At 40.0% G+C, this 13984-nt stretch overlaps 3 protein-coding genes across 3 annotated transcripts; 2 read left to right on the top strand and 1 right to left on the bottom strand.

Annotated features, from left to right (window-relative positions):
- Positions 1 to 7: 7 nt before the first annotated feature.
- Positions 8 to 3535, top strand: alkbh6 (alkB homolog 6, nucleotide demethylase). The gene is made up of 2 exons (XM_042495307.2): positions 8 to 121; positions 1004 to 3535. The coding sequence occupies exon 2, from the start codon at positions 1009 to 1011 to the stop codon at positions 1711 to 1713; it is 705 nt and encodes a 234-aa protein (XP_042351241.2). The 5' UTR covers positions 8 to 121; positions 1004 to 1008; the 3' UTR covers positions 1714 to 3535.
- adat3 (adenosine deaminase tRNA specific 3) lies at positions 48 to 6286 on the top strand. The gene is made up of 3 exons (XM_042495306.2): positions 48 to 121; positions 2701 to 2766; positions 4875 to 6286. Exon 3 carries the CDS (start codon positions 4890 to 4892, stop codon positions 5943 to 5945), a length of 1056 nt encoding a protein of 351 aa, XP_042351240.2. The 5' UTR covers positions 48 to 121; positions 2701 to 2766; positions 4875 to 4889; the 3' UTR covers positions 5946 to 6286.
- Positions 6287 to 8919: 2633 nt separating this feature from the next.
- ormdl1 (ORMDL sphingolipid biosynthesis regulator 1) lies at positions 8920 to 13763 on the bottom strand. The gene is made up of 4 exons (XM_042494425.2): positions 13638 to 13763; positions 12091 to 12270; positions 10200 to 10351; positions 8920 to 9892 (listed from the first exon to the last, which is right to left on the bottom strand). Exons 2-4 carry the CDS (start codon positions 12262 to 12264, stop codon positions 9757 to 9759), a joined length of 462 nt encoding a protein of 153 aa, XP_042350359.1. The 5' UTR covers positions 12265 to 12270; positions 13638 to 13763; the 3' UTR covers positions 8920 to 9756.
- Between the last annotated feature and the right edge of the window lie 221 nt (positions 13764 to 13984).

Genomic DNA, 13984 nt, shown 5'->3' with positions numbered 1-13984 from the left:
GTTAGATGCTTTATTTCCGGGGAAATATTAGTAAGATGCACATGAATGTGAGCATGGAGTCGGGTGACTGACGGGATACTTTGATCGAACGTTTTTTAAAATATTTTTGCTGTCGAAAGAGGTAAATATGATTTAATGTCACTTAAAATGTAAACTGTATACGTTTTTAGATTTCTGTAGATAGCGGGGTTGTGCTGTGTGTTAAAATGACGCTGTTTCGCTATTTGAAAAGAGCATTTCCATGTAGCGGACTGTGCTGCCTTAACAGGGACCAGAAATGCGGTGTTTGCTAAATGTTTAGTCAAAGAACCGAGGACGTGTGTGTGCTAAGAAAGTCTCTTTCAGCAAATGTCTCTGCATCGTGGGGAACTTTATTAACAACACATTAGTCTGTACCTGAGTTAGGAACTGTTCTTTCTCAGAGACTGTGGGGAGCCTGCGGTGTGTTTTTTATAGCCTCCTCGTAGCTACAAAACCTTTTTCCTTGAGCCTCCCTGAGTGACTGGCAGACAATACCACATTTAATTGGTTATTAGATATTCAAAACTTCCCCTTTGATATTTGGAAGTTAAAAGCTTAAGACAAAATTCCTGAGTTGAAAAAGCATCTCTAATATTTTTTTCACTGAAGGATATGTCTGAAATTATGTCTTGAGACCGTTGTATATTTGAAAATCCAATGATAATTTCTGTTTTTACAGTTTCTCGCTATGACCAATGGTGTAATTTTGACTATAAAAAAATAACCAAAAAATATACATTCCATTGTTTTTGTTAAGCGGTAAAATAAATACATATTACAACAAGTTAAACTTGTATGCCCCTCTCCTAAGCCAAAATAAATGGACGTAAGTCCCTCCCCATTAACAGTCATGAAAAAAAGTTTTGAAATTTTGTTCATGACCCTGTGTGGAAACCCTGTTGCTCTCCATGGAGGTTTAAGTCAGCATACACACTTTTTTGACTTGGGTTTTAACAAGCATTTCATGTTGACCTTTTTAAAGGAGACATGGAACGCCCAGCTTGTATTTTGGAGGAGTTGAAGCAGTTTGTCGTAAATGATGCCCCACCAACAGTGTATTACATCCCAGATTTCATAACAGAAGAGGAGGAGTCCTACCTTCAGCAGCAGGTGTACAGGTCTCCCAAAATCAAATGGACTCAGCTGTCGGGCAGAAGGCTTCAAAACTGGGGAGGGTTACCGAGTCCTAAAGGCATGCTGGCAGAAAAGATTCCTGACTGGCTCCAGACATACTGTGAGAAAATTTCCTCCCTTGGTGCATTCAGTGGGAAAACAGCCAATCATGTGTTGGTGAATGAGTATAAACAAGGGGAAGGGATTATGCCTCATGAGGACGGCCCTTTGTACCACCCGACTGTCACCACTATCAGCCTGGGGTCTCACACCCTCCTGGACTTTTACACGCCTGTCAGCAGCCAGGAGGGCGATGTGCCACAGACAGAGGAGAACCGCTTCCTCTTGTCCCTGCTGGTGAAACCGCGCAGTCTCCTGATCCTGCAGGATGATATGTACAAGCGCCTCCTTCATGGCATCCGCCCCTGCAGCCAGGACACGCTGACAGACAAGGTGGTGAACCTGTCTGCTGCTGGCGCTCTGCCGGGAGAGACACTGACCCGAGGCACCAGAGTGTCACTGACCATACGACACGTGCCAAAAGTCATTAAGACAAAGCTCATGCTGGGCAGGAAGTGAAGAAAGATTGCATGTTGACCTGATCTGGTACAACATGCTGTGTTTACGTCTGAATCCATCAAGTATAGTATCATATATGGTCTTCTTATTCAGGCTGTTTAAAGAGTAATTAAACCCCAGACTTTTTGCTTGAGTGTCTCCTTCCTTGAATGTGTAAAAAAGTCTCAAAATGGGCAGGACCAGGAGGGGGGCCAAGACATGTGCAGTCACCCAGTCGTGCAGCCTCTTGATCCACAGCACCTCCCTGTCCCCTGTGTGCACACAATTTAGAGGGTGAGAGGGTGGCGACATGGGGCTCGAAAGCAGGCCTCTGCTGCCAGGATCAGCCAATAGCAAAATTCAATTACAATAAGAAGGTTACAACCTAAAGAGGGCAATCGCCATCTATATTTGTACAAAATATGTAGAATTTTAATACTTTGCACTCAAATGTCAAGAAATGAACCAAGTCAATCAACAAAATGACTAAAAACCCATATATATTGCTTTTCAACAGACACAAGTGGTTTGGGGGTTTAGTTACTCTTTAATGAAGTACTTTTCACATGAAGCTTTGATGGATCATTTCTAGCTTTGTCAAATATCTGTGCTGCCTCAAGTGATCTCACTGCTGGACATTATTAAAGGCAACAACACACAGAGGGTTGCAACTAGAAATTATTTAAAAGTCTACTGTGTAGGATCTAGGGGAATATATTGGCAGAAATGGAACATAATATAAAAGACATGTTTTCTTTATTATATTTTTCAAACTCAGAATGTCCCGGGAGTCCGCCATGTTGCACTGCCACATTTCGACGCTAGCCCGGAATTTACAAACCAAACATTGCATCTAGATAGCGACTTTCAAATTTTTGCGCACTGGCCACTGTAGTTAGCAGCGCCTCCGCGTCGAGAAGTTGGAAAAACAGGGATTTTTTAATCGTGAAACTGGTTTATACAGTATTTTTACTGGTTTAAAACATCTAGTCCATTTGTTTTGCATAGGAGGAGACTTCCGGGGATAATTCGGCTCGCGGTAAAAACTCCCTGAACGTCTGGATCAAAAGTAAGGTGAGCACACATTATGTTAGAAGAGAAAATGGCACAGTAAAAATAATGGATTCAATTGCCATGATGTCGCCTATTGGTTTGTGGACTGCTGTTTTATGGCTGTTGCCACCTTCATGGTTGAGTTATAACCAAAATGTAATCCCCGTACAGTTATCATGAATGTAGAAATTAGCTATAGTGACCAAAGCCTTTTTTGCAGCAGTCTGTAAACATATTTTTGCGGTAAAGTTGGGCATTTTAAAATGGGGTTTATGAAGATCTTTCCTGTCTTGGAGACAGCCTCAAGTGGCAATTCAAAGAATTTGCTGGGCCAGTGGCCCATCTACGGTGAGCCAAGTAGCATTGAAAAAACACTGATCTGTAACTTGTAACTCCTTTATTCAGTGTTTTTACCAATTTAATCACCTGGCCCGTTGGTTTTGAAGAGGAAGAGACCTCTGCGGATAATTCAGCTTCTAGTAAAAATCTCCTGAACCATGAACACTGAAGAAAATCTAACCAGGAGAAATTTCAACTGGTTGCAGTCTACACCTCTAGATGCCCCCAAATCCCCCTAAATCTTACACATTGGACCTTTACCTTATGATATCATTGCTTAATTTATTTAAGGGAGTATGGGCTCTGTGTAGTGAAATATTTATGGAAGAATAATGTTGTCTTTTAAATTTCTTCTTATCAATTGATGAGTGATTCATTATTTGTAATCTTTTTTTAATTCATTGGCGGCTTGTTTCAGCATTACAGACATAAAATGGATGTAAGATTATTATTGGTTGTGTTTTGTGTGTTCATTGTTTATTTTATGGATTTATTTAAAGGCTACAAACGAGTCTGATTGATATGCAGGCATGGTCGACACAAGTGTTTGATTTCAGCTTCCACAGGTTTATCAGTATAGGCAGATACATGACAAGTAATTGCACTACATAAATACTAAAGACAGTTGTGTGTTTCATCTCTTAAAGGCCCTGGTAAATATATATCTTGGTCACAACTCTTTTAATAGCAAATTTAAGGGATACTTGATGGCCAGTATATTAAGATATATTTTTAAAACCGTTGGGTATAGATATCAACATTGGCCACAAAAAACACTACTGATTGAGGTCTACCATAAACTAGAAAGTTAGAATATCTGCCTAGACTGTTGGGACAAAACCTGTAAGCATATTATTGCTAAAAACAATATAATAATGCAAAGCAGCAGGTCTTATGGGCTGCTGTATTATACAGCCATCAGCCTAAACATTAAAACCACTGACAGGTGAAGTGAATAACATTAATCATCTACATTACAATGCAATGTTCTGCTCGGAAACCTTTGGTCCTGGCATTCATGTAGAAGACTGTTGCAGTCCAAGCAACCCCCTCATGACAACAGCACTCCCCAATGACAGCGGCCCCCAGCAACATAATACGCCATTCTGCACCACAAGACCTGCTCAGGAATCACAAGAGGTATGTGACAAAGAGCTCAAGGTGCTGACCTGGCCTCTGAATTCTCCAGATCCCTATCTGATCGAGCATCTGTGGGATGAGCCTGTACCCAACCTCACAACCAACAGGATCCACAGGATCCAATGCTCCAGCACCAGACACCACAGGACAGCCCTCAGGTGTCCTGTATTCATGCCTCAACAAGTCAGAGCCAAGTTCGATGTAAGCAGGCCCCATGGTGGATCAGGCATACCTCAGTGGTACCGGCATGTCCCACGAAAGCTCAATCAGATTGGAATCTTAGATTTTTGGAGGTTAGGTAGATCCCTTGAGCTTTTTGTCACGTTCATTTATGCAACAGTTTTTGTGGTGTGGCATGGTGTATTGTCCTGCTGGGGTGGCACTGCCATCAGGAAGTGCCATTGCCATGAGGAGGGTTGCTTGATACGCACCGGTGTTTGTGTGGTGCGTGGAAAGCGGCATCCACATGAATGCAAAGACCCAGGGTTTGATGATCAATTGTATCCACTTATCCACCAGACAGTGGTTTTGCTTGGGCTGATTGATGCAGACAAGGCTTAGTGTTGGTCCAGCACAACTGAAAGACTTTGTACTCTACCGTTAAAATGCACTGATTTTGTTTCACTTTACTATGAAATCATATTTCACAGAAGAACCCCAAAACAATGGAACCACAGATCAAACGCTGGAAGGGGTCTGTGTGTGATTCTGACTCCTGGGTTGCTTATCCTGTACTGTCAGATGAGCAGTCACAAGACGTCAAGCTTATAGAAGCATTTGCTGCACCCATTGTCAAGAAGAAAGAGACCTCTCGACTTCTACGGGAGCTGAGCAGCCTGTACCCACTGAGTGGCCTCCAGCACCTCAAGAGGGTTCGGGCGGTGAAGGAGAAGGGCAGCCCACATCCTCTGGAAGTCCTTGTGTGCCTCGTCAGCGATGCACCAGACGTAAAGGTGGTCTGTGTTGACTCTCTGCTCCCCTTGGATAGAGTTAGACATGACGGATTAGGTGAGCCTTTTGTGGTAAAGGTCCCTGCACGTCCCCCTTTGACCCGACCCCAATTTGAGCTGGCGAGCAAACACTGGCCCACATCCTTTCATGAGGACAAACAGGTGACGGTTGCCTTGAAAGGAGAACTCTTCAGTCCACCTCAGAAAGCCAGGATGCACATGTACATGATGACTGCTCTGACTGCTGCCAAAGCAGGAAGTGAGTTGGGAAACGAGGCGGTAGGGGCTGTGATGGTTAACCCAACGACGGAGAAAATCATAGCAGTGGGCCATGACTGCAGAAGCGACCATCCTCTTCATCACGCAGTCATGGTCTGCATTGACCTTGTGGCACGGAGCCAGGGCGGCGGATGTTACTCTTTTGACAGATACCCTGCTTGCCGATTTATTTCACCAAACTCAGACGCCTTTCAAGGTGTTTCGGATGCAGAGGCGGGCTCTCAGCCGTACATATGCACCGGATATGACCTTTACGTGACCCAAGAACCTTGTGTCATGTGCGCCATGGCGCTGGTACACTCCCGGATAGGTCGTGTCTTCTATGGGACTGCCTCCTCTGACGGGGCCTTAGGGACCAAATATAAAATCCACACACAGAACGATTTGAACCATCACTTTGAGGTTTTCAAAGGAGTGTTGGGTAAGCAGTGTGAGGATCTTAATGCTGTGAGTGGCCACATCAAGACAGAAAGTTTACAAGAAAGTAGATAATATCTACCAATTTTAGAAATTGGCTTGGAGCTGGAAAATTCACATCACAGGTTTAAGCACAGAATTAAGTGGATATTTGGCTTAAGCATTTTTTAAGAAAAAGTTTAAACCTATTTGGTTATAGTTATATTGAAAGCATGTGTGTGGATGAAAACCAGTAATGTGGTTTACATTAGCCCACAGGAGATGTTAAACCCAAAGGAAGTGATACAATTCAACTTGTGGCAGTATAAAAGCAAATTTTAACTTGTTCTTTTTTTGTATTTTTTTTTAATTCCTTATTGACATACATACAACAAACTGAAAATGATAGGGGTGCAATTATACAGAAAAAAAAGGAAAAGAATAAACAAAAATTACCATACATAATAAAAAAGTTATACAACATGAAAACATTGCCTTTTCAGTTCATGTGATTTTTTTCAAAAATATTGTTCATCTTAAAAGCCTTTTTGTTTTACGGCCCTTTTATTATGGTGCCATAAAAAAAGTCTTGTTTGGAGTCTGCCCATCTCTTCTTGTGGATGTGGAATTTCCTCAAAAGTAAAAGTAATTGCACATGGCTTTCAAAAAAGATAATTTGTTGAATTCTTATTTATCAAGATCGGAGAGGCTCTTTTTGACCTTGTGTTTGCAGCTGGTTGGAAGTGCAGGCTCAGGACAGCAGACAGTGTTTCTGCAATTAACTTTGTGTGCTTGTTCTTTAAAGGTGCAGTGTTGAGTCTGGAGAAAGATAAGGGCTTTTTTTATATATAATCTCCAGACATTGTTTGCATAATCAGGTCCGCACATTGTCTGGAGTTTCCCTTTCACATGCGTAACACACAATAGGAGATTGTGTCTGAAGCGTGATCACCTCCATGTGGTTGAGGTGAGGGGAGGCGCCTGGGTAGATCGTACAGAATGCAGGACGTGACGCGGATTACAGCGTGCTCAGTAGCCGGTCCGTATTTTGGTCATAAAGAAACAAGTCTTGTTTGATTTGGTGTCAGTCCTTACTGACAGAAGCTCCCGAAACATGTCATCTCTTCAGTTAGTCATTTTTGTCGGCATCGTTGTTTAAATGACCCTTCTTCTTCAACCTCAGATGTTTGTTTTCTTCCAGTTTTGCACAAGTCACATGATAAAAACATCATTAACACGCTCACTTGCTCACTGTGAATTCTTCAGACAATGACCTGCTCTATTCACATTTGGCTCAGGTGGACACTGCACAGCCCTGAAGAGCTGTCAGGTTAAAGTCCGTTTGGTGTCTGATTAACTGTTTGGGGTATTTGCATTCACGTACAGCTCCTTTGGGTGAATTCAAGTCAATTTCAGGTTTGCAGTGCATGTGTGAAAGTAGCTATAGCTGATTGTTGAGCCCCATCACAGGTTGTCGGTGCTTTTGATTGGTGGTACAGACCGACTACCAACCCAAAGACCCAATCCCAATACACCCCATGCCTCCACCACTTAGCTCTTACCTTTTATCTAACCAGGTGAGTACTGACCTGATAGAGAGAGGCTTCTGTGAAGGTTAGAGACCAAAACTTGTGCCTCATAGTTACTGAAGTAAATATTGGGCCTATTTTTCACAAGCCTTAATCTTTCATAACAGTCTGACACTAAAATGGCATTTTATTGATGGTTAAATCAGGAGAAATTCTCTGTTTGAACAAACACTTTTGCATGAACTGGCAACAACTGACATGATTTTGTATTGGGCTGCTTTCAGATATTTATCTAGCAGAAAAAAATGGGTTCAGATTATTAGAGCAGATATTTAGCATTTTGCTGATTATCTGAATTTGAGTTTTTATTTTTAATGATTGCAAATAAAATGAATGAATTAAAAAGTGCAAAGAAAGTGTCAGGACTTTTACATTGTAAAAACTCAGGGAGCTATTTTTATTTATTCTTTTTTATTTTTATTTTCACTTGACTTTATAAAAACAGTTGTTGGGAACTTTCTGTATATGATGTTGAAAGTTTCAGTTTTTGTTAAACATTGGCTAAAGGCATTCAGCAAAGTTTTGTTATATTACAAATTCTAAATTTTGACAAAGATTTTCATTTTTCTGTATTGTTGTAAATGCATACAGATTCCAAATATCAATTATTGGTCTCATTACTACCACTGCAGTAACTAACTACTAATAATTGGTGTTTGTCCTGAAAAACTAATATCGGTCGACACTTACATAAAAACAAGCTGCAAAATAAGGAGGCAACACAACATTTGTACTGTATACAGTGTTTTGTTTCAAATCTGCTGTCATCCATCCACACAACGTTTACAACACTTCAAAATGATGTGGTGATATGCAGGAGAGGAGACTACGTCCACTGAGGAGACTAGTGTATATATTTTCATACCATTCCTGCAGCTTATAATGCCGTAACTTTGTTATGGGGTATCTTTGAAATTTGACCACCTGAGAACAAATAAATACTCTTTCTCCAGAATTTCATAAGGCACCTTTAAAGAAAACTTTTTTATGTTAAGTCTGACAGTGACCAGTAACTAGAAAAGCCTATCATTTTTTTATATTACATAAACAAATTAAGTTACACATTACTGATATGCATTTTTATTTTTTCCCCAAGCGTCTGTATGTTAGTCCTGTGAATGTTTTTTGTAATACAACATCAGTCCATCTGTTTTACTGTGTATGTGTTAAAAACGTTTGTAAGGTGGGTGTTCTTGTTTTCATGATTAACCAACAGTCGTCGGTGTTACTCCTCAGGTCACTTTGGTTTCCACAACAGCTGAGCATTGTCCTAACCATGCAGTTCATGAGAACAGCTTACATTTAAGGTGAGTTGTAAAATATGTTTCGTATTCACCTTTAAAGTAAACAAAATCATGTGTAAAATTCCCTGAAAATCACAGAGAATTCTCAACTTGACTGACTTTTCCTCTGTCCTCCTTCCTACCCAAAAATCTAATAACACTGCTGATATTCCATAATAATTGGGAGAGAAAAAACACTTTTGAGGGCACAAACATTTTAATAAGATTAAGAACAAGAAATATCAAGAGCTATGGCCAAACAAAGCAGGACTAGCTGCCTTGATGATAGCAAAAAAGTCATAATCTAAAGAGAGCAGCTACATGAATGTAAGTTGATCACAGAGACAGTTTCGACCTCCCTCAGTAAACACTTAACCAGACAACAAGAATTTGTCTCATATCTACGCACAGGACTTGTTAATTAATATACAGGGCATAACATTCATAAACAAAAAAAACTGTACAATGAAGAGAGCGTGCCCTGTTTTGATTGAGCTACAAACGAGAAATGATTCACATACCAAGGAAATCGTGCAAATCAAGAGTATGATTCCATTCTTCACTCAGCACAAAGAAGTTTGACACTCGATACAAAATGAGAGTGTACCAATAAACAGTGAGCCACAGGGCCCTACCCTTAAGAAGTAAACATCTTTGAAAAATACATTTGGGACATCTTTGTGGCTAGAAACTGACTCATACACAATTTGTGTTGCCATGTGAACTGAGGGCAAAAAAAAGAAAAAGAAACACAACTAAAAGCCTCACTGACGCCTGGGCCAGCCCAGGTCTATGCAGGCCAAAAATACATCATTAAATACTCACATAAGTTAGTAATGCATATGGCATCCTGTCATCTAACAAACCTAAACCTGCTTTTTTTTTCTTTTTTTTTAAACATTTCATCTTAAACCCGATATATCTAAACGACGACTGTGACGTTTACACAAACTGTACGACTTAGTACACACATCGGCGGTACAGACTACACAGGAATTAACGTCTGTTGCTATGAGGCACAGCATTTACAATAATTTAATACTTGTTGATGCCAAAAATTCTCACTCCGTGTAGTTGTGGCAGCTTGGGGATCAGGACGCTCAAAAGTGAGGCAGTGTTTATGACGAAGTGCGCCGTGTCATACTTTGTGTAGAAACTGGCCAGGAAGTATCTGAGGAGTAAAGCAAACGGTTTAATTAAAATAAATAAATAAATTTAAAGAAACATGTAATGCAAGAAATAGGCACTAAGATAAAACACACGTGTGCAGAACTTTTTTCTTCTATTTTTCCACAAATTTTTCATGACTGCTCAACAACATTTAATGCTGTTGTTATGATCAACATGTTCAGAGATTATGACAATGTCTGGTAGTCAGTGGGAATGACCCAAGATTGGCTAAAACTACAAATTTTTACTTTTCTATATCTATGTCTGAATCAATGTGAAGACAGAACAATATGATAGCTAATATTTACAGTATGATCGGGGAGATGGTGAAGAACTTTCTCGATGAAGTGAACTGCACGCCGTAGTCAAGCTGTTCCCAATGTGTAAGCAGTCTGGCTTTTCCTTGGTCGGGAGTCTCGAATGGTGTGCCTTTCACTGCATGCATAAAGACATACATTCCCTGTTGAGACAAAAACACAGTCAGTTCTGCTGTGGGATTGTAGTCTGTAAAGAACAACACCATAGCAGACGGATTGTTTCAGTAGTTTGAGAAATGCTTACAATATATTAAAATAACAAGGTAAAAGAGAATTAAAACATTTCTCTTAAAACTGGTTCACAGGGATCCCACAGGTCCTTAAAAAGACATTGAATTCATTCATATAAAAAAAGGCCTTACCTGGTATTAAAATGTCTTAGATCAGTATTTCAAACGTCTTTAGACATGGCAAGTATTACTCTTTTTTTTTGATGTAGCATTGTAAAATCACAAAATAAATGGTAACATCTATGTTTGCTGCCAACAAAAGCCAGGTATTTCCCAGTTCTAACTTTTTCACTGGACTGGAATGTTTTATGTAACAAACATTTTGGCAAAAATGTCCTTAACCTTAAGTTAAAAAAGTGGTTTCAGTTTTGGTTACTGTAAAATTTGTATTCAATTTTATCCCAGCTGACATTTAAAAAAAAACACTTGAAAAGTCTCTCTACCTTGCCTAAAGCTATAGAAACCTTGGGTACGGGGATTTGAAAAAAAGGAAAATGTAAAAAGCTTCTGGCCGTGGCACAAAACTCTGCCTTTACGTTACTCTTGTTTGACAAACTAGCAAGAATAAAACAACCAGAACTGAAATTTGCAGCTGGAGTTTCAGCGCCTGAGCTGCAGTGTTTATAGGGAAACACCATCTAAATTAAGAATGTTATTTCCATGGCCTAGGAGAGCTCAATTAATATCTGTGAACATGAGCTACTCTCTCTTAAAGCCAGAAAAAAAAGGAGATTCAAACTTGTGATGTCCTCAGGTATAAAGTCTGGTGCTGATTCAAAGACAGTGAATAATAGTGATTTATGTGGATCCACAGAATGTTTCTGTTCTTTGTTATAAACAGTAACTCCAATATAGACAACCCTTGCAAAACTTGCATAAAATCAAAGGGCGTTGAGCAAAGGACTAAATCAATTGTTTAATTTTTAGCCACTGAAAAAAATCAGATCAGTGTAAGTGCAGGATTTCCTACACATTCATTTGTTGCCCTCCACGAATAAAACATCTGCCGCCATCTGACTCTAAGTAGGTGCCTCTGTGTCAAAACACAGGAATGCAGCTTTAAATGGAAAACCTGCATTACAGATGGAAAAGTAAGAGAACTAAAATGCTGACATACGGCCAAGGCATAATTAGCGCACTGCGGTTGTATTGTGTGGAAAACAATAGGCTATAGTTGACCTCAGCCCTTACTGTTAATAGCCTTCCGTATTGGCCATGATACACAATCCTCGTAAACTGCTTCGAGCTCGCGCTACTTGATGATGTCATCAACTTTGTCTTTTATTTGAGGCCAGCCGTGTAACAATGAAAGGTCCGTTTTGTCTACTGACCTGATGTCGAGTGGGGAAATTATCATAATAGGTCACGCGTCAGGCTGCAGCAAGGACAGCCTCCCCAAAATAGAGCATATCTTAACAAGCATGCACAAGCACAGGGCAAAGCAGAAGGTAACAGACACTGGGCTGTTTGGCTAAGCATGCATGCAAGATTGATTTGGCTCGTGATACTAGAACTGACTTCTTGGTAATAAAAAAATCTAAAACACTCTAAAATCAAAATAATGAATTGTTTTGGAGAGCAGTTTGACAATAATGTGAATGACTTGGGTGTGTTGGTTTGGCATGGTAAGCAGCAGTGACAGTGTGACTTACAAAGTTGTGTATGACATTAGTTAGAGTCCACACCACTGGTACACTGAAGAAGGGTATGCTCAAGAGCACAATGTGAAGTATTCCAACACCGAGTGCGTAGGTCAGCCAGATCCCCCGACTGTTCATAACCCGGGTATTTGGGTTCACCTCACTGTGTGCCACACCCACATTCATTCTGGTCTGTAAAGAGAAAATACATACATATATTCACAAATCAGTAGACACTTCTGTGCTACATTTGTATTTTTTCTTTCTCTTTCCCGTAAACTATTCCTATAAGTCCCCCCATACTGGTAATAAAAAGTAATCTTGCTCATCAATGGGGTCAAGTTATATTCTTACTTACATCTGGAGATTCAGATTCACCCTTTTTTCCCACAATCTTTTTTTTACTATTCTAAAAAAAACCATTTAAGGCTTTTTGCAAGTGCTTCAAGAGCTTAGTCAGATCAATGGTTGTGGCGACATCCAGCATTTAGACTTTGACATAATAAGAGCTGTGACTGTTATACAAGCTCTGAAACCCACAATCCTGTTACACTTTGAACGAGCCCTGAACATGTCAAAGATACTCTGTGAATGCACTATCTGCACAGGACTGCAGAAATTCATAATTTACATTTTTTTAACGGTATACCTTAATTTGACAAATGACACTAACTAAATGCCATTGTAGCACTTTGTCCTTACTGCGAGTCTAAATGTGATAACAGAAAAAAAACCACCTTGTGCAATCTTACTGAACTTTACCCTCTGGCACACTTACAGCTTCCACACTGGATTAAAGAAGACAAAATAGCTTAAATCTCAGACATCAAAAGGCAATGATGACTTTCTTCCACATGCCAGCCTATTACATTTTGACATCAGGTTGTTTTCCTTTAAACCCCACAGTAAATAAGAGTGTGTCTAAAATGACTTTCTACCACATCTAACCATGCATGAGCCAAATGACTGTCCTCAATTACCCCTGCGTTACATGAAGCAATCTGCTACATCTGGAATAATTGAGCTCGTATCAGTCAGAGATCCAAAGATGATACCCGAAGCAATGATACAGTCGGTGTAATAACGTTACTGATGACAAGAAAGATACTTATAATAAGCATACAAGTACAGAAATCACAGACAACTGGAAATTACCATTAAAGAAGACTAGACTAAAGTTACATAACGTTACAATTAATACTTGTTTTGGTTCTAAACCACTGTCACAGATTTAGTCTATTCGCAGATTACTTTTCGTAGCAAACTGCACGACTGTGAAAATACATTTAAGTAAACATTTACACGAAACCAAACGGATTACACTGCTTTGTGAGTAGGTGTTAAGAATTGTTATCTTTACTTTAATGTCTATATTGTCCTACTGAGTAAAAGCGTAAACATAAGACATGTTTTCGTCTCCAGCACATAGCCCGGACCAAACCACCACTGTTCTAAACCAAGTTGTTCAGCGTCATTACGTAAATAAGAAGCACTAAGAAGCGTTACGTGGTTAAAAGCGTAACATTAAACACCCACGCACCCGGCATTGAAAAACTTACAGGTAGCAGCGAGCAGTGAAGGTATTTATAGAAACAAACTGCTATGGAGAGAAATGGTTTATCTCCTTGTTGATGTGTGAGGTTCACGAGCGCAGATAGCACGTCGTAGACTGACCTGGGCGGAAGTAGACGTGGTTTCAATGCATCAATGTGAGATTTTTTTGCCCTGATTTTAACTCTCAGGCTGTGCCCTGCCTCCAACGGGTTCTACGAACCACGAATTGGTAATGTTTAGGTTAAGACTACATGTGTTTAAAGTTGTAGTTAGTTCGAGGCTAAATGTACTTGATTTTGGCATGGCTATCCAACGTAGAGCAAGGTTATGAAGTGGCCTTACAAAAATTTGC

This window comes from Plectropomus leopardus, chromosome 10, assembly GCF_026936395.1.
Source record: "Plectropomus leopardus strain MGB_pleo_1.0 chromosome 10, ASM2693639v1, whole genome shotgun sequence".
NCBI lineage: Eukaryota > Metazoa > Chordata > Actinopteri > Perciformes > Serranidae > Plectropomus > Plectropomus leopardus.
The sequence above is the reverse complement of the archived record's forward strand: the minus strand, read 5'-3'. Positions and strand labels throughout refer to the sequence as shown.